The sequence below is a fragment of the Rhinolophus hipposideros genome, assembly GCF_964194185.1.
Source record: "Rhinolophus hipposideros genome assembly, chromosome: 6".
Lineage (NCBI taxonomy): Eukaryota > Metazoa > Chordata > Mammalia > Chiroptera > Rhinolophidae > Rhinolophus > Rhinolophus hipposideros.
The window spans coordinates 62908864-62930249 of record NC_138052.1 but is presented as its reverse complement, the minus strand read 5'-3'; the positions used below and the strand labels follow the sequence as shown (position 1 = coordinate 62930249).

The window sequence follows — 21386 nt, the reverse complement described above, 5'->3', positions numbered from 1 at the left end:
ATCAAAACTCTAACAGTACTTTTTGCAGAAATAGAAAAGCCAATCTCCAAATTCATGTGGCATTACAAGGGGTCCTGAATAGCCAAAGGGATCTTAAAAAGAAGAACAAGTGTCAGAGGAGTTGCATTTCCTGATTTCAAAACTTACTACAAAGTGACAGTAATCAAAACAGTGTGGTACTGGAATAAAGCTGGACACGTGGACCAATGGAATAGAATTGAAAGTTCAGAAATAAATGCATATGGTCAATTGTTTTTGACAAAGGTGCCAAGTCTATTTAATGGGAAAAGAGCGGTCTCTTTAACAGATAGTGCTGGGCCAACTGGATTTCCACATGCAAAAGAAGGACATTGAACCCCTACCTCACACAGTAGACAAAAACTAACTCAAAATGGGTCTGAGCTAAAACTAAAAAATTCTTAGAAGAAAATATAGGGGTAAATCTTCATAACCATGGATTTAGCAGTGGATTCTTAGATATGACAAATTTTACTCTTTTCTTTTACCTGTTACTTTCTGACCTCTGGTTATTAGAAAACAAGCTGTACATTCATTACCTTTATAATTGCACTAGCCTCTCCCACTGCTCCAACACTAGTCTAGGGTACTTCTCAGGTGAGATTGATGAACTTCTTTGTCTTCTTTCTGCCCAGTACAGTGAACCCTCCTCACACATTGTCTGAGTTCAGGGTGGAAAAGTGCCATGCCCACTGGCAGCCAGCTGGGGACGATGGTTGAAGAGGGAAGCCCCAGACTGACTAAAGTCTTTCTACTGATGATCAAGTTGCGGAAGTGAGTCAGGAGAAGTGATCAGCATGTAGAGCCTGCGCTCAGAGGGAGAGCCAGTGACAAGGAGGCAGTATCTCCAAGAGGAGCAATGAGGTTGAGGCAGAAGCACAAGGCTTCCCCCAGACCACACCTTCCATGCTGGTCCTGGTGTCTTTATGGTGGCAAAGCTGTACCCTAGCCAGACAGTTACTTATGACAGTCCTTAGCTAGAGCTGATCCAGGAAATCCTAAAGGAGGCAAGAGGGTTCTGCCACTAGTCTCTTTTCTGGGACTTTCACGTCAGCACTGGCACTTTATTTCCTTACCCCTCAGAAACTAATTCCCTCCTACCCCCTAGTAAAATCCTGAACTGACTATGAGAGTTAACATCATATCCTTTTCTCTTAGTAAGAGCATTCTCAAGTTACTGCTAATCAATAAAATCAGAGTGAGTTACATATGATTATCGGTTACATATTTGCTATTTTTCAACCTGCTTTTGGAAAACCAAAAAGCAGCCTCGGCTAGTATAGGGTGTTATAATTTAGCAAATAAAGTTATATCTTGGGGTGTTTTGTTTTTTTCTGAGTTTTAGAATAGTTTTCTGACGACAGTATACTTATTGACTAAAAGTTGGTCTTTTGATAGAGAAACAAGATTTTGATATTTGATTGTAGGTAATATCTTTTTTAAAGTACACTACTTTGAATTAAGCAAGTATTCTGGCTATAATTTTAACAAGTATTAATAAAATTTGGAATGTGTGTTTGTGTGTGTAAGTGACAGAGAAGTCTACAGTTCATAAAATCACTATTAATACTGAAAGCAATTCAAAATGTTTTCATCATTCAGCTGTTATAAATCCATATTACAAGTTATTTGAACTATAAAGAATATTGATTCTTAGATAAAATTATCATCTTCTGGCTCTTCACTTACTTGGAATTCAGATGTTCCAGAAAAACTACCTATCTTTGACAATAATTTAACTTTTGTAAGCATGTATGCATGGATAACTCCAAAATGAATAGTGAACTGAAAAAGCTGAAACCTCTTCTGATACCATGTTTCCCCAAAAATAAGACAATCAGCTCTAATGCCAGACAATCAGCTCTAACGCATCTTTTGGAGCAAAAATTAATATAAGACCAGGTATAATATAATAATATAATACAATACAATACAATACAATATAATATTGGGTATAATATAATATAATATAATATTGGGTATAATATAACATCAGGTATAATATAATATCGGGTATAATAATATATAATATAATATAATATAATATAATATAATATAATACAATACAATATAATACAATACTGGGTCTGGGATGGCCCGGTGGCTCAGGTGGTTAGAGCTCCATGCTCCTAACTCGAAGGCTGCCGGTTCGATTCCTGCATGGGCCAGTGGGCTCTCAACCACAAGGTTGCTGGTTCAACTCCTCGAGTCCCGCAAAGGATGGTGGGCTCCGCTCCCTGCAACTAAGCTTGAACACAGCACCTTGAGCTGAGCTGCCTCCCTGATGGCTCAGTCGTTGGAGCTGGGGTTCTCAACCACAAGGTTGCCAGTTTGATTCTTCGAGTCCCGCAAGGGATGGTGGGCAGTGCCCCCTGCAACTAAGATTGAAGAGGGCACCTTGAGCTGAACTGCCACTGAGCTCCTGGATGGCTCAGTTGGTTGGAGTGCGTCCTCTCAACCACAAGATTACCGGTTCAACTCCCACAGGGGATGGTGTGCTGTGCCCCCTGCAACTAGCAACGGCAACTGGACCTGGAGCTGAGCTGTGCCTTCCACAACTAAGATTGAAAGGACAACAACTTGAAGCTGAACGGCACCCTCCACAACTAAGATTGAAAGGACAACAACTTGACTTGGAAAAAAGGCCTGAAAGTACACACTGTTCCCCAATAAAGTCCTGTTCCCCTTCCCCAATAAAAAATCTAAAAAAAAAATAATTATACTGGGTATTAATTTTTTGCTCCAAAAGATGCATTAGAGCTGATTGTCCAGCTAAGTCTTATTTTCAGGGAAACAGTATAATATAAAACCAGGTCTTATTTTACTATAGGACCAGGTTTTATGTAATATAATATAATATAATATAATATAATATAATATAATACCGGGTCTTATATTAGTTTTTGCTCCAAAAGATGCATTAGAACTAATTGTCTGGCTAGGTCTTATTTTTGGGGAAACACAGCAGTAGCTTGACTTACTTTGGAGGAAATTAACTAAGAAATATCAGAAGTATGTGCCCCCTTTTAGGTATAATACAAACTAGAGAAAATATTCTTGATTCGGACCATCAGAGAAAGGATTCTGAGTGTCTTTGCATGTGATTTGCTTATAATTCACATGCCTACACAAAATATCACAAGCCAGCTGCCTCTGCAGGTTTCCTACTCAAAGAAAAGAAAGGAGACCATTGTCAGAGTGAGGGAGGTGAGGAATGAAGAGCAGCAGCTATGATGAACTCTCCAATTTGCGTAAGCCTGGCACTGAGACAAGGTTCTACCAAGAACTTGGCTCCCTCACCCCTTCCCCACCCACCCACTCACCCTCACCCTGGTGGCTGGGACTCCTCCAGGCGCTCAGGCAAGGGGGCTATCTGGAAGACAAAGCTAGTGTGGGTAATCAGCTGGTATTCTGTTGTCTTTTTCTTTGTTTTTCTTTTTTGTGAGATGCCTATGGATTAAAACTCTGTTTTTGTTTTAAATATTAGGGGCTTTCATTTTTTGCTTTAAAATAAAAAAATAATTTTCTTCTTAGAAAAATATCACTTTTTTATAAAGAAAAATTAGAAAACACACATAAGCAAAATTTATGTGTGTATATACGATATATATGATATCAGTTTACAAACCTATGTCTAGAATATTCCCATTTTGATTTTGATTATATATATATATATATATATATATATATATATATTATATACCTATGTATATAGTATTTACACATAATCAGCTTTTGAAAAATTGAAAGGGAATATTCTAGGCATAGAGATTTGTAAATTGATGTATTTTAAGGAATATTGTTTGATGTTACTAAATAGACACCCATGGCATCATTCATGGCCACATGGTATTTTATTAGAAGTAACATTATTAATTTACCTTCAGTTGTTGTACATTTATGGTATGAAAGTGTTTCATCATTATTAGCAATACTATGATAAATATACTTGTATGTGCATGTGTTTATTTTACCTGTTTGTTCTCCAGGATAAAATTCTAGAAGTAGAATTGTTGACTGTACTTTTTAAAAGGTTTTTAATTCATAGAGAGAAATTTCCCTTCAGTAAGATTACATCCATTGACATTATAACCAGCTGAGGGCCATCATGTTTATTTTTGTATATTCTCAAAAAAGTGGTGTATTAACATTCTTAAAAACCTGTTTTCGAAGAAAATAAAATGAAGAACGTGCAGAGAAGCAACATATAAGTATAAATAAAGGAAATAAAAACATGGCAATAGAAAAAACGTTATTTTCCCTAGATACATTTAACTCTGATCAGATTCCTTAGTTTTTCTTCTGTTGTTTTATTTACTTTTTTTGGTCATGGGAGGGACATTGTGGGAGAGACAGTCACCAAACCTATTTCTTTTCCTCCTGTGCACACAGCCAGACTACATTTCCAGGGCAACCTGAAGTTAAGTGTGATCATTCGTTCTAGCCAATAGAACGTAGGCAAAAATGATACATGCCCTTTCCAAGCCTGGCCCCCATTTTGTCTTCCTTTGTCTGTCTGCCTGATGCCGTGTACTCTGAAACTGTGGACGATGGCAGAGTCTCAGGAAGGAGGGGATCAGGTCTCTGAGTCACCTTATGGAAGGTCACTTGTCAGACACACTTACGCTGAACTGTCACACATGCAGTTAAATTCTGTCTTAAACCACTGCGATTATCCAAAAACTATAAAATTTAGGTAAACAAAAGAAAAAATTAGCCAGAATTCTAAAGACCAGAAATAACTGTTGCAGAAATTAGTCCACGCTGACAAATCCAGGCATGTTGCTGCTTTTAGTCAACCCAAATTGGAATCAGTGGTAAAAAATGAGGGCTGGGTATTATTTTCTCTTTCATAATCATCTTCCTCCTTCTTGAATACCTGTTGTGGAAAATAATAAGCTAATATATATACAGTAATTATCTTATGTACAAAAAGCTGTGATTATGTGTAAGTTATATTCTTCTCTACATACATCTCATACTCCAATATCCATGCCAAAGGAGTAGAAAATTGATATAAGTAAATAACATCATTTACTTGATTTTGAATGATGTCAGCCTGTGGTCAGAAATGCACACTTAGGTTTAAAGGAGAGATAGTTCTAACCAATCATTCCATTTGTTGCTCCAATTCCACAGCTCCTTCGAAGTTAGGAAGAGCATATGATTAGCTGTGGCCAATGAAACGTGAGCTTCTGCACTGGTGTTCCTTTTTTTTTAATTAAAATTTATTGGGGTGACAGTTGTTAGTAAAATTACATAGGTTTCAAGTGTACAATTCTGTAATACATCATCTATATATCACATTGTGTGTTCACCACCCAGAGTCAGTTCTCTTTCCATCACCATATATTTGATCCCCTTTACCCTCATCTCCCACCCTACTCCCCGCTTACCCTCTGGTAACCACTAAACTATTGTCTGTGTCTATGAGTTTTTGTTTCTTCATTTGTTTGTCTTGTTCCTTTGTGCTCCTTTTAGGCAGAGGTGGTGAAACGCCCATCTGAGATTCTCCTGTCTCCCCTTCCCTGCTAAAGGGACCAAGGAGCTGGTGCAGTCACAAGATGGCAGAGACTCCATCATCCTGGTTGGTGAGTGACCATGCCTCCTTATCTGTCTGTAATGGACGTGCAGCATGAGCAAGAATGAAACCTTTCTTGTGTTGAGTCTCTGGGATTTCAGAATAATTGGGTAACTGCAGCATAAGCCTGTTTTTTCCTGACTCACACAAGGCTCACACGTTCTCTGTATCTTGATTACCTTCCCCATCAACAACTACAAACCTCATGAGGCTCAAAGCCATTCTTAATCATCCTCAGACTGGTTTTATGGAGTTTGACTTCCCAGCTATTAAGGAAATGTGAGGTAAAGAATCAGGTCTTTAAAATAGGGAGTGGTAAGAGCTTCTTTCTTGTGTGTGCAAGAGTGATCTTACTAACACACACACACACACACACACACACACACACACACGTAAAAGGCAAATGTAGTTAAAAAATTTTTTTCCAGGCCCAAAGTAGCTTATGTGAAATAAATTCATATGCTTACAATATGTGACAACCCATAATGGTATATAGACATAAAAGGTAGTAACGATGAGGAGTGAGTGCCAAAGAATGGGTCGGGTCTCTTGCCCTGCTAGGCAAGTCCATTGTGTCACTTATTCTCTACCAGTTAATAATGAAAAGTGATGTATGACAAAGAGTGGAGAAGTTAGTTTGCTAAGAGGCAGTATAAAATGAAGACAGATCCTTTGCTCCTTTAGTGTCTAGTGGCTTTAAACGAATTCCTAAATCAACAATGATACTTTTCTGTTGTATCTGAATTTTTAAATAATGAGCATGTATTGTTTTTATAATTAGAAAAAGATATTTCTATTTTGAGAAAAAAATCACTATTGGCAAACCAAGAATTAATAACTGTTTCCTCCTTCGACACATATGTACTAGCACCTGGCACAAACAGTGCTTATCAGCTTCCTAAACTGTTAAATTTAAGGGCTGAGTTCCTTGAGGGCACATGCTGGCTGTAATTCTAGAAGCAAGCACAGCAGGGAGGCACATCAGAGAGCTTCAAATATGTGACCTGCTTATTGAATGACTCAATCTACCCTGTGCATACTGATCATCATGTCTTTCATTCAAAGAATATTTGCTTTATTTAGTTTCAAGTGCTATTCCTGGTACCTTCGCTGGCTCTGGACGTGCCCAGGGAGAAGGGATGCACTCACGGGCTTGCCAATACCAGTGAGAATCTGAATTTCTTGTTACATGGAGTTTCTATGCACAGATTCCACCTCACCGGCATCATTACTCCCCTAGATAAAACCTGACAAGCAATTATGTCACCAATTTCCTATCTTTTTATATCTTTGTATTGTACAATTACTCCAAGTAGGTAACTATATCAGAAATCATCTTGTTATAGCTGTAGATAAAATTCTTCTTATCCTATTACCCATTTTAGTTCCTTTTTCCTTGGCAAGTTGCTATTATTTCTTGATCTGAGAACAGCTGAAGGTCATTTTCTAGATAAGAAATGCGGCCAGTTTGTCTCAATTTTCGCATTTTAAAAAAAACTTTTGACAACCAGGAATGTAGGATAGGGTTTCATTTGTCATAATTACCAAATTTCAAGTAAGTGGCAAATGAAAATTGCCTGGTATTGTGTAAAGAAGGGGTAATTTAAACTCTCTGTGGGAAGCAATTGGTATTTTAAATAAGCCTGTCTGTAGACATTGTTTATCTAAAACTATTTTAAAGGGTTCCCTGAAGCTCCATGCCTTTAAATTTATTTTACTATTATAGTCATTTTACTAGCAATGGAACTGCAGCCATCTAGCTCTGGCTGTCTTTCTGACACCCACAGATGTATCCACCCACACACTCACCCACGCAAACCTACACTCTGACTCACATTCAGAACATTGTCAAAAATTCCCCACTCCCTATCTAACTAAAGTGTTCCTTTCAAACACATGCTACTTGTTTGATCTATTTCCATGTACCTGTGAGTCAGCTGAGTCTTGTCTGATCTACCCAGCAGACTAGAGCCTACATGTATGTTTTTTTATATGGATTTGGCAACTTGATACATATTCAAGCATATTGCAGTCCTAAAAGCCTGGCAAGCTGTTTTTCACTCACAATGCTTCTGCCACTCGATGTGTGGGTTTTTTCCTTACATCAACCAATTCTCCAACATTCCAGACACCAACTGAGTGTCATACAATTCCATTCTGACACCAACTACCATAGTTAGCATAGACCCCATAGGTTACGGGTTCATTCCCACAAGACTGCCTCCACTTCAGATGAAAATTGCAAGTCCCAAGCCACCCTTACTTCTGACTGACAGACTATAAATTGGGGGTTCCTATGACCCTCCTTCTCAGGTTCCATAATTTGTTAGAATGGCTCACAGAACTCAGAGAGTTTACTTGCTATTACCAGTTTATTACAAAGGACATGACTCAAGAACAGCCAGATGGATTAGATGTATTGGACAAAGTATAGGTGAGGGGCATAGAACTTCTGTGCCCCCTCCAGGTATACCATTCTCCCAACCTCTATGTGTTCACCAACTTGGAAGGTCTCTGAACCTCATCGGTTAGGGGTTTTAAGAAGGTTCTGTAATACATGGGCATGGTTGATTAAATTATTGACCATGGTGATTAACTCGATCTCCAGCCCCTCTTCCTTCCCTGGAGGTCATAGGGGAGAGGGTGAAAGTTCTAACTCTCTAATCACAATGTTGGTTCCTCCGGCAACCACCCCTCATCCTGAAGCTATCTAGGGATCCACCAAGAGTCACCTCAATAACATATACAACTAAGGTAGGGTTGAAAGGTGATTGTTATGAATAACAAGAAATTCGAAGGGTTTTAGAAGTTCTGGGTCAGGAATCAGGGGCAAAGATCAAATATATGTTTGTCACACTTGGGAACATTTATTATAAATGAATCCTTGGTTATCCAAATGCTGGCAATTATTTCTAATTTAAAATATTATTCTAAAACTGGCAAGATGTCCGGAGCTAGCATTTCAATTATCCTGAAGAATGCGAATAACTTCAGTTCAGTATCACATACATCTACCTGGAGCACCACTGAGCAATTTTATGAGGGAAGGAAGAAGTGATGCAAGAGCATCATTTCATTTTTATATAACTCTTGTATCCAGTGATAGAAGATACCTCGTGTCTGAAACATAGCTGGGATCCAGATAGAGAGGATAAGACTGAAACCTCCAAATAAATGTGTTAAAGCTTTTCCTTTTTCTTTTTCGGTACATTGCTCAAAGGAGTGACCCTTGCACATTCACTCTATGCTCATTTAATTTTATTTTACATAGCCTAGTAACAAATTTGTTTATGTGACCAATCAGCTGATTAGGAGCATCAAGTTAAAATAACAAATTCAAAAGAAACACTGCTAAAGACAGGCAGAATTCTGACCATCTCATACCGAAGCAGACAGCAGAAAATCTGTCAGAAGTCAGTGAAAAGTCTGAGGACATTTAGTGTAGGAATAAACGATCTGATATACTCCAGGATTACCTGAAGATATCATTGCTTTGTGGACGGAGAAGAATTGGGTTTTATAATGATGATAATGAATCATTAACAGAAAGCTCAATTTGGCTCTGTTTGAGAGGTCAGAAGTGCGTAACCCATTAATTTATGTAGAAATAGTTTCAGGTAAATTGTTAAAAATAATGCATGTCAGTTATTTAAAAAATCATTCTTTATAGAATAGCATAAAAGAAGGAGTAAAAACTTCCACTTACCTCATCCTCCTCCTTCCATCATGCTTCACAGAGATCCTTTCATTTTCTAGGGTTTTTTGTTGTTGTTGTTCGTTTTTTTGTAGTTTTTGTTTTTAACATTTTGGTACTTAATAAGGGAAGTCCTCAAAATCCAGGAAATCCATTTATCTAGAGAATCCATTTTCTCATGACCTTGGCTAAAGGAAGCAGGCTTCTATCTATAACCACAGCCCCCATGCACTCATCTGGTCAGAATGTTTTTGCTACAGAAACAGATAACAGCAGCCCCAAATGTGGAGATCAAAGATGACATTATCTCTCCTTGATACTAGCTTTTGTATTCACATCTCTTTATAGCCATGTCCTAAGTACTTCCCATTGGTTTTTGGATACAAGACAAAATTCTGAAAGAATGTTGCTGCTTAGTTCGATAATGAGTTCAATCACGGATGCTAGAATGATTCGATGTCCTTTTTAAAATATGCCAACAAACCAAAGAACAGCAAAATAGGGGGTCACAGAAAAAAGAGCAGGCAGCGTGGCTGAGCAGTAGGGCTGGACCCTTGACTTGATCACCTTCTGATCCCCTGATTCCTTTTCAAATTGGGAGAAAATGGAAAAACATCAACCTTCCACCACTAACATCACCTTATTTTTAGAGGCAGCTTCTAACAGGAACTGGCTTCCCATAGGCCCTAAATCAGTCTGAGTCTGGCTCTAGGTTCTCAGAGGAGGGCCTGATAATGTGTAAGCAGGAACCTGATGTATGCCAAAAATATCTATCAGAATAAAAACAACCATTTTTATTTGTTTGAAGGGTAAAGAAGGGTGTTTAAAACAATAGTAACATGAAGGTACAGAATTTAAATATACGCTTATGCCTTCTGAGGTAAAAGTTTGCTCAGTAAGAAACAAAGTTCCATTTTTAACCACTCTTTTCTTGTGACCCCTATTTTTGTAGATTGCAATTGAGCAATCTATAGGAAACTACGTTTTCACAAGTAGCACATGAATTTTTTGATGCATTCAAAATATATATTGGGCTGAGGTTATCAAAACAGAGTCATATTTCAAAATACGAAGTACTGTGAGTCAGGATAGTTCTACCAATTATAGCAACCCCATTTCTGAAAGACCGGCCTCCATGGTAGCAAAGCAATGTTTTATCAAAATGGTGTAATTAGGAATGGGCGGAGATATTTTAACCCCTCCTCCCAAGAGTTCCACAATATTTTTTAAAAATGTTTATAAATATTTGCTTTTGTACCATTTTAGGCGGGAGTTTTCATACAAACATTTGGCTTCCAATGAGTCATCCCCAGTTCTGGTTCAAACCCAAAACCTTCCTGCTTGGCTATCAGTGAATGTTGGGTTCAGTAAATGCCTTATTTTTATAACAGGCTTGAATGAAGATGGAAAAGGTGGTGGAGGGAGAAAGACATATTCAGATAAATATAGGAAACCCTTGTTTCCTTACAAGAGTTTGACAAATATGTGCCAGTACCCTAGTTACCATTTAAGCTTAGCTTAATGCCAGATTGTGATGGATTTGTGTTTGGCCTTTTAAAAAAACAACACCTGGATAGTTGTACCAGATGATATTACTTTTTTTTTTTTTAAGTCATCAGGTGTGGTGCTACCTAAGAACATCCCAGAATTCAAATTACTACTATGAAATTTTACTTTTACTGTTGTGATTACAACTTTTGGATACTAAAACCATCAACAAAAGCAACTGGAACAGTTTCCTCCATATAAAATTGAAGAGAATGAGGGCTCTTATCTAAGATTTTGTTAAGATTTTCCTGAGCTAGAATCACAAAATTTCTTTACGAAAATAAGGAAACAACAATTATAAAGCATATGAACTAGCAATGAATCCCTCTGTATTTCAATTACCAAAGGGCAAAATTTGGAGTGGAAGTGGGACAGTATGTATCTTGGGGGGACGATGTCAATACAAAAAAAAAAAGAAACCAAAATTACTGTGCATAATAATGTGGATTACAGATTTTTTTAAAAGAGAAATAAATACCTTGCAAATTATGCAGTAGATAAAATGTACTGTTTATTCCTTTTTATTGGATTTGAGGGAGGATTGCAAACTTAGGGTCCTTATATCTGGAATTGAACTCTATGTACTCAGTCATACTTTGCATATTAATATTAAATGCGTAGGAATGATCTTTGTTCTCTCTTACCTCCCAAAAACACTCTCCAGTTTTATTGAAATGTATGCTTCTCTCTGTTCACATTTCATTCTTCCCAATTTTTGTATGGACTTCCCAATTTTTATATGGACTGAGACATAAAAACTATATTATTCTCTTCTTAACTTTAAGAAAAATGGTCCTATTCATACATTGATGAATGGCAATTGTCACTTAGCCTTAGTGTGAAAGAGACAATAAGGAGTGATAAGGATGGTGATAAAATAAAAAAGCATATGCCCTATCTGAATTGTGTATCTGCTTTTAAACGGCAGTAAAAAATGGCAATAGCCATATCTTTCATTCTATTCAAGAGAAAACTTGAAAGTATTTAAATATTTCATGACTAATTTAATACTTTAATAACAAACAATTCCATTTTAGGAGGCCCAAAACACTAACAATTACCACTGGAAAACGTGGAAGATTAAATATGTGTACTTCAACCCACATTGGGGGGGATAGAGAGAGATAGGAAATGCTGAGAACCTTAGAGAGGTGGTTCTCACGGTCTGCCTTCTACCTCTCAGCCCACCATGAACACATATCCTGTTCCATGGGACATTTGAGGTACCAATGGTCATTTCAGGTGCCCTTGTAGAAACCTTTCTCTAATTTGCTCCAGAGTATTCATACTTGAATTCATATTTGCTAGGAGAGATGGAAATTCTTGGGCACTTATAACAATAACAGTAACAAACATATATTGAGAGTCTGGCTTTATTTATTATTTTACTGAATATTTCCTGAATGCCTGCTATGTGCCAGAACTATAAAATTTCTGTGATGTGTTAGGCACTGTATAGTCATTAGAAACAAATCAGTTTTTAAAAAAAGACAAAAATGCCTGCCTTTGTAGAAACTGTATTCATTTGGGAGACAGATAATAAATGAAACTAATAAGTATAATATATTAAGTTAGAGAAATACTATGGAGACATCCCAATAAACTTTAATTTAAAAAATGCTATGGAGAAAACTAAAGTAGGAAAGGGTTATTTCTCTGGTTCTCCAAAGTGAAATTGAAATGGATATACTTGGTAACTGGCAGAACCTCCACATTTATTCCTTTTTGTTTTGTTTTGTTTTTAAGATTTTAATTAAAATATAGCTAACATGCAATATTATATTAGTTTGGGATATATACAAGGTCTGACAATTAGGTTCACAAACTTGTTGCAATGATGTTGCTAACCTTTTATGATATCAGAGGGATTATTCATTATGAATTTATACCAAGTGGACAAATCAGTTAACCAAGTTTACTATTTGGAAGTGCTGAAAAGGCTGCATGAAAAAGTTAGACGACCTGAACTTTTCACCAACAATTCATGGCTCTTGCATCACAACAATGCACCAGCTCACATGGCACTGTCTGTGAGGGAGTTTTTAGCCAGTAAACAAATAACTATTGGAACACCCTCCCTCCTCATCTGATCTGGCCCCCAATGACTTCTTTTTTTACCCGAAGATAAAGGAAATATTGAAAGGAAGACATTTTGATGACATTCAGGGCATCAAGGATAATACAACGACAGCTCTGATTGCCATTTCAGAAAGAGTTCCAAAATTGCTTTGAAGGGTGGACTAGGCACTGGCATCAGTGCATAGCTTCCCAAGAGGAATACTTCGAAGGTGACCATAGTGATATTCAGCAATGAGGTATGTAGCACTTTTTCTAGGATGAGTTCGTGAACTTAATTGTCACACCCTGTACCATAGTATTCAACATTGATATGCCGAAAGAAGTGATCGCTGTAAATCTAGCAATCATTTGATACCATACCACATTATCACAATATTATTGGCTATATTTCCTATGCTGTACATTATATCCAATGATTATTTGTTTTATACCTTAAAATTTGAACCTCTTATTCCCCTTCCCTTTTTCCCCCTTTTTAAAATTTTTCAATTACAGTTGACATTCAGTATTATTTTATATTAGTTTCAGGTGTACAGACATTTATATAATTTACAAAGTGATCCCCCTGACTAGTCTAGTGCACGCCTTGCATTATACATAATTATTACTACATTATTGACTATATTTCCTATGCTGTACTTTACATCCCCATGACTATTTTGTAACTACCAATTTGTACTTCTTAATCCCTTCACCTCTTTCACCCTGCCCTCCAATCCCCTTCCCATTTGACAACCATCAGTTTGTTCCCTGTATCTATGAGTCTGTTTCTGTCTGTTTGTTCATTTATTTTGTTTTTAGATTCCACATATAAGTGAGATCATATGGTATTTGTCTTTCCTGTCTGACCTTATTTCACTTAGCACAGTACCTTCCAGATCCATCCATGTTGTCGCAAATGGTAAGATTTCATTCTTTTTTATGGCAGAGTAATATCTCATTGTATAAGTGTACCACAATTTCTTTATCCAATCGTCTACTGATGGGCATTTTTGTTGTTTCCATATCTTGACTGTTGTGAATAGCACTGCAGTAAAGATAGGGGTGTATAGAATATATGTTTTTGAATTAGTGTTTTGTGTTTCTTTGGCTAAATACCCAGGAGTGGAATTGCTGGGTTATAAGGTAGTTCTATTTTTAATTTTTTGAGATACCTCCATACTGTTTTCCATAGTGGCTGCACCAATTTGCAATCCCACAACAGTGTACCAGTGTTCCCTTTTCTCCAAATCCTCACCAACACTTGTTTGTTGATTTATTGATGATAGCCATTCTGACAGGGGTGAAGTGTTATCTTATTTGCATTTTTCTGATGATTAGTGACATTGAGTATCTTTTCATATGTCTATTGGCCATTAGTATGTCCTTTTTGGAGAAATGGCTGTTCAGGTCCTCTGCCCATGTTTTAATTGTATTGTTAGGTTTTTTCAGTGTTAAGTCTCATGAGTTCTTTATAAATTTTGGATGTTAACCTCTTATTAGATATATCATTGGTGAATGAATATCTTCTCACATTCGGTAGGTTGTCTTTCCATTTTGTTGACTTTGCTGTGCAAAAACTTTTTAGTTTGATGTAGTCCCATTTGTTTAATTTATCTTTTGTTTCCCTTGCCCGAGGCAACATATGAGAAAAAATATTACTAAGAGCAATGTCAGAGAGTTTACTGCCTATGTTTTCTTCTAGGAATTTTATGGTCTCAGGTCTTACATTTAAGTTTTTAATCCATTTTGAGTTTATTCTTGTATATGGTATAAGAAGGTGGTCTAATTTCATTATTTTGCTGTCCATGTGTCTGTCCAGTTTTCCCAACACCATTTATTGAATAGACTGTCTTTACCCCACTGTATATTTTTCTTGCTTTGTCATAGATTAATTGACTATATAGGCAAGGGTTTATTTCTGGGCTTTCTATTCTATTCCATTGATCTATGTGTTGTTTTTTTTTAATGCTAGTACTATGCTGTTTTGATTACTATCGCCTTGTAGTGTTATTTTGCATTTGTGGTATCTCCAACTTTGTTCTTCTTTCTCAAGATTGCTGTGTCTATTCGACGTCTTTTATGGTTCCATATAAACTTTAGGATTATTTGTTTGGGTTCTGTGAAAAACGGCATTGGTATGTTGATAGGGATTACACTGAATCTATAGATTGATCTGGGTAGTATGGATATTTTAACGATGTCAAAAAAGAGAACATACTGTATAATTCTATTAATCTAAAATTCTACAAAATGTAAATTAACCTATAGTGACAGAAAGCAGGTTGCCTGGTATCAGGGTGGTAGGTGGGAGAAAAAGAGGAGGAATTACAAAGGGGCATAAGGATGTTATTTGGGAATAGGCTCATTAATTTACCAATTGTATACTTTAAATATGTGCAGTTTATTGTATGCCATTATATTTCAATTAAGTCAATTATGCCAATCTCATGCCAATAATGTCCAATACCTGTCCCTTGGGATCAAAGACTCATCTGAAAATTGTATTTCCACTGTAACTCATAAGTAAGTGACCTGAGTCAAGCCAGTAAACTTAGATTACCTGGAGGTCAGTGTGGCAGTTTGTTGAGAGTTTTAAGTCAGGAGGTATGAGTGGTATTCACTCATTCATCGAGAAAGACAGAGAGAGAGAGAGAGAGAGAGAGAGAGAGAGAGAGAGAGAGAGAGAGAGAGAGAGAGAGAGAGAGAGATCTACTGTGTGGCGCCAGGTTTTAGGCTAGGATCTGGATATACAGAGTTGAATCAGAATAAATCCTTCCCTTAGGGAAGTCAAGATCATAAACCAGGTAAATAGAGCTTCTAAGTCTGAGACCATCCAGAAGCATGTGAAGGTCTAATAGTATAGGATGAGCTATGAGTATGGGCAGGTCAGGCTCAGCTCAGGCAGAACCAGGATTGGGCATTGAGGGAATGCTACATTGATCCGGGAGACATGTCTGAGGATCCAGGTTCTGGCCCTTTGACATCCAAACTTGAGCCACTCAGCAAGTGTTATGGGCAGGGGCAGACTCCCTGACAAGGAGAGGGTAGGGTAGGTGCTCCCAAATATGTCTGTACAGTGGTCCAAAGAATGAAAGGAAGCATATGTGGGAATGGTAAACTTGCAGAATACAGAAGAAACTGGCTGGTTTAGAGTGGAAAGTCCATAGTAGAGAAGAGAGAAAAATCATGTGCCAGGGACCAGTATGCAAGGGAGTGGACCCAAACTGGAATCTGAGGGGCTCTTAAAACCCACTCTCAACAAGTGTAGCTCAGTGGGTGCCAGACAGGGATTGGCACAGATGGGGAGAGGAGAAGTGTCTTCCTTGGTCTAGTGAGGGACAGAGCCCGGTGAGAGGATGGATGGGAACCCTTTTTGTGGCTGTGAACCCAGGAGTAGCATAGCCAAGGCTTCACAGCCAATCAGAGGACTATATTCAAAATAGTCAAGGCCACTCTTTGACCAAATGGCAGAGGGATAAGCCAGTCTTTGCTCACCATCAGGAAAACAGATAACCTTAGAGGAATGGAAGTCTAGGATTTTTGACAAGGAACCCAGGAAAAGAAAGTATCCAAGTCAGGGCAGAAATTAGTGCTGATGGGAGATGCTCAGCTCCATGTTGTTGGGGATGGAGGAAGGCAAGCTAAGAGGACTAAAAGTTAAAGATCACAGCCAATTTTTAAAAAAGACGTTAGGAACACAGAGACTAGAGTTGATCAGAAAGAGGCAAAATGTGCACCAACAGACTCCCAAGGGCACAGGATGCTTCTGAGATTGCTGAGGAACTCTGACGCTCCCATTGCGTCATGTTCCTACAGAGTCAGGCATCATTAGTGCCAGGTTATTAACGGACGTGGTGGCCAACCATAGAACTTCAGACATAAAGTGATGACCCCTAAGAAACACTGCAAGCTTTTAAGCAAGAGCACAACAAATGAAAAAAGGATCAATCTGGCAAATTGGACAGAGGAAGAGAGAGCTTGTCAAGGAAGGCCAACTTGAAAGCTATTGCAGCAACTCAGGAATTATATAGTGAGGGTGGCAGCTGGGAAGAACAAGTACAAACAGAGAAAAAGGAGCTCTCAGAGAGGTGGGGGAGGAAGCCAAACTGCAGGAGATGAAGAAGGGTATGAACTGGTTGCCTCTGTGTTTTAGGTTGTACCAACAACCACAACTATAGATGGATAGCTATGTGATCAAGCAAATATAGTAAAATATTAGTTGAAGAAAATAGGTGGTGGGTATGGCAGTGTTCACTGTACAAAGATTTTAAATTTTTGGTATTTACACAGTAAAATGGCAAGAAGAAATGGCCAAAAACTATACCCCTTCTTCTATTTGTGCCCTTGCAATATGATTTTACACATTCTCCCATCAAAAAGTGGACTCTTTTCCACCCTGTGAGTCCGGGTTAGCCATGCAACTTGATTTGGCCAATGGGACTTGAGCAGATGTGACATATGCAGATACTTGAAAAGTACTTGGGCATTGGGACTTACCATTTTGCTGATCTTGGGAACCCTGCAACTACCATCATATAGATGATCTTGGGATAGCCTGTTGGATGATAATAGAAACATGGCCCAGTTACCCCATCACTCCAGCCAACCTCCAAACCCCCACCGACATGTTCGTGGGACCATTGACTGATCACAGATCCATGACTAAACCTTGCTGAGAGCAGAACTGCCCAGCTGAGCCCATCTCAAAGTGGCAACCCACAGAACTGTGAGCAAATAGTTGGCTGCTGGTTTAAGCCACTAAGTTGTGAGGAAATTTGCTATACGGCAAAAGCCGACAGACACATTCTACTCAGTATCCCTTTGACTCCATCCCGAGGGAGCTCTATGCTGAGCGTCCCATCTCTCTCTGACCAGCTCTGCACATTTTTAGAGAGAGGTCAGTGGTATCTAAGGGGTAAGGAGAGGATGCTGTGGGATGGGGACAGTGTGACATAAGGAGAGGATGACATGGCAGAGCCAGTGTGACATGAGGGCCAGGGTGTGACATGGGGGAGGGCTCAGTGTGCTAAATGAGGGGGGTCTGTAGTTCATAGAGGAAGGAGTTTATTTTTAAGTTGGGGGCTGGTAAATGTCACACAGAGAGGTGGAGTTCAGCCACACTAAGTGAGGACAGGTGAGTAAGCCTAAGGGAACCAGCGGGTCAAATTATTACTGGAGACAGTGGATTAAGGCAGACAGGATTGGCCAGTTGAAATTTCTCTTTGCTAATAAAGAAGAGCATAGCTCTTTGCTTATAGTGCGTCCATCTGGGGGTCAGGCATCTCACGATGGGGACGTTTCCCAGGCTACAATGGAAGGGCAGGCATTCTAGAGAGATACGATCTGGCTGGCTGTCCTCCCCCTCTGATGCCATCCTCCCTTAGTTATGAGCACCTTGCTCCCTAGAACTTTCCCCCATCACTTGTAGTTTCTCCCTTTGCAAAGCTTCCAGTTGATCAGTCTGGTTAGTAGTTCACTCCCTTCCCAGGTCTTCTCACTGGAAGAGGATATGGAAACAGCAGATATGAACCACTTCTTTCTAGTCTTCACCTTTCTGACAGTGATTGGTGAGTGCATGTTCCTATCTTGGCTTAAAATTCTGAAAAAGTCATATTGGAGGAAAGTGTAGGAAATGTGTCTAGATGAGAGGGGTGGAGAGATCATCAGTTAGAAAGAAAAGAAAAGAACCCCAGTGATTGGCAGTTTCCTAGAACACTCTGAGATATCTAGAGCCCACTGATTTTCCGCCTCTCTGGGTGCAAGAGAAGATTTGGACTGAGATAATGAGACTTGACACAGTGGGTGATGGGTGTTGGCAAAAGAATCTGATTTTGCTGTGTAGCTAGGAAGGAAGTTTGAAAACAAAAGAATCAAAAGGAAAGAGGGGAATGAGTAGGAAGAACAAAAATACAGAGAGGACTCCAAGGGGAAATTAATAGAAGGATCCTGAAATGGTTCAATAATACCTTAAATATCAATAACATTAACCATTTCAAATAACTTCCACATAAAATGTCTTAGATGTCCTTCTGCTGGAATGTCTGTCTCTAAGATTCTGCCCTCTTTCCTCCTATCTGGCAGCAGTAACAACAACAATCAGAATACCAACACCAGCAAAATTAGTCCAGCAAGTCAATCAGAAGACCACCAGCATGTCACCAACCTTTTTGATTTTCCTTAACTCAGAATATGAGCCTTGTTTGGGGACCCTGATCCACAAACAGTGGGCTCTGACTGCAGCCCACTGCTTCTTACCGTGAGTGATGGGGGTCTTGGAAGGAGAGGTTTTCCCCCTTAATCACTGGGATTGCTCAGGGGTGACTGAGGATCAGCCTTGAAGAGACTTCAGGGGACTCTCAAACCTGAGAAGTGGTTGGATGGAAGCAGGAAATCTATCTTGGTGGTTATGAGTTAGATTCCTGAGTGGGATGTGTAGGCAGAGGGTATGGGGAAGTTGAGGAACAGAGGATAAACCAATACGTATAATGTGGTACAAATCAAAGAATTATGGAACTGCGATGGAAGTTGTTTGTTTTCCAGACAAGGAGACAGAGGTCTTGATGTTACGGAACTTGTGTAAAATCACAAAACAAGTTTAAGAGGAGAAAAGATGCAAGACGAACAATAAATTAATATCTCCTTCCTCTACTGATCTTTCATGGCCTATTCCAGATTTCTTGAGATAGTTATGGCTGCTTCAAAAGAGGAGATTTTCCAAAACAAGATGGGGAACTTAAGGCCCATGCTTACTATCCAACACCCAAATTTCACCCGGGATTCTGCTGAGCATGATCTCATGCTCATCAAGCTGAAGCATCCCCTGAAGCTCAATAATCAGGTGAAGCTGGTGGCTCTGCCCAGTACTATGGATGACAGAAGAGGGGACATGTGCACTGTCTCTGGCTGGGGCTGGGCGTGGAAGAATTCCAGTGAGTGACCCTCAAGACAGACCTTTAGTGCTCCTTGAGCACCCAGTCCATCAGGAGTATCATATAACTTTTATTATAGATTCTGAGATCTGGAAGGGGCCTGAGAACTTATGTATCTTAACCTCTAATTTTATTCATGTGGAAATTGAGGCTCAAATTGTTGACGTGCCTTACCGGGAGTGACATAGCTACATATGGCTGGAGGCCTCTGGCATCCAGTGTTCTTGCCTCATTCATTACCCAGATGAGGGTGAAAGGGGGTTTGGGTGAGGAAGTGGTTGGAGGGCAATCTCACTGGTGGCTCATTCATCAGAAACTTCCAGACAAACATTCACAAATAAAAGCATGTAGGCGCAAGCCCAAGGTATTCAGTTTATAATACTGGAACCAGATCTTGATATTCTCATTTCATGATCTGTTTTCTTCTTCTCTGGCTTCTTTTTAGTTGGGCTTTTTCTTTCATTGAATGATGAAGAGGTTACTAACAGAAAAGAGGGAGGGAAGGAGAGATGAAAGGGAGATGGATATGTGAAGGATCAAAGCAAAACAACATCTCTCTCTGTCTTTGTGTGTGTTCTCTCTGTCTGTGTATGTGCGTGCGTGCACGCGCATGCTCAGACACAGGACCTGATACCCAGATAAACCAGACTGTATTTTGGTTCTCTAATGAATACTGCCAAGAGTCTCCTGTAAGGAAAATTCCTGTTAAAATCACAGAGAACATGTTCTGTGCAGGATCATCTCTGGAGAGCGCACACACGTGTAAGGTATCTCTTTTCCCTCTGCCCCTCTTAAGTTTTGCCTGAGACCCTGTGTTTGGGGTCCACATATCTCCCTTCATCCAATTCAGTTTCCTATCTCTATGTCCAAGAACAAATCAAGGTTAATGAGGTCCGGGAAGAAATAAGTGTTCACCTTCCAATCATGAGTGAACTTAGATGTCAGGGTGGAAACATCTCATGATGTTCTCAGTTTTTTATAGCTTCCTCTGATGTGGCCTAGAGTGAGTGGGCCACACATCTCTCCCAAGCCCTTATCACCTAAATCTTTCTATTCTGGGCCCTTCAGGTAGGGACTTGATATTAAATTGTCTTTGTTTTGGCTACTCTGCCTGACTCATCTCTCCTTTTCTAACAGGAAATGGCTGCTGCCCCACTCTTGTGCCAAAATCAGCTGCAAGGGATCCTATCCTGGTCAGAGGGGTGTATTCTGAGAGGGGATATTGGCTACTACACCAAGGTTTCCCACTATACAGACTGGATTCTCCAAGTCATCCACACCAACTGAGCTCTCTTTATTCCCTCTTCCAGCAGCCTCAGAACTTGGTCTACCTTGTTCTAACTTGACCTTTCCTTTCCCTCTAACCTCAGAACAAGACGGAAATAGAATCTTGGCTATAAGAAGTTTTGTTTCTTCTGTTCTCTTGACTTCTCTTATCCTCTCTCTGCCCCAGCTTGAATGATCATCAAAGGATTTGAGCTGGGGAATGTTCTCATACATGGAATAACTTCTCACCACTCCCTTCCTCTCTTCCAACTTCCTACTTACCTGTGTG

General features: G+C 39.1%; 1 protein-coding gene across 1 annotated transcript; it reads left to right on the top strand.

Annotated features, from left to right (window-relative positions):
* Positions 1–3232: 3232 nt before the first annotated feature.
* On the top strand, positions 3233–21118 carry LOC308498554 (serine protease 58-like; the record flags this gene model as incomplete). The annotated part of the gene is made up of 6 exons (XM_081050780.1): positions 3233–3413; positions 5556–5609; positions 18984–19158; positions 19575–19831; positions 20450–20598; positions 20969–21118. The coding sequence occupies 6 exons, from the start codon at positions 3233–3235 to the stop codon at positions 21116–21118; spliced, it is 966 nt and encodes a 321-aa protein (XP_080906906.1).
* Positions 21119–21386: the final 268 nt, after the last annotated feature.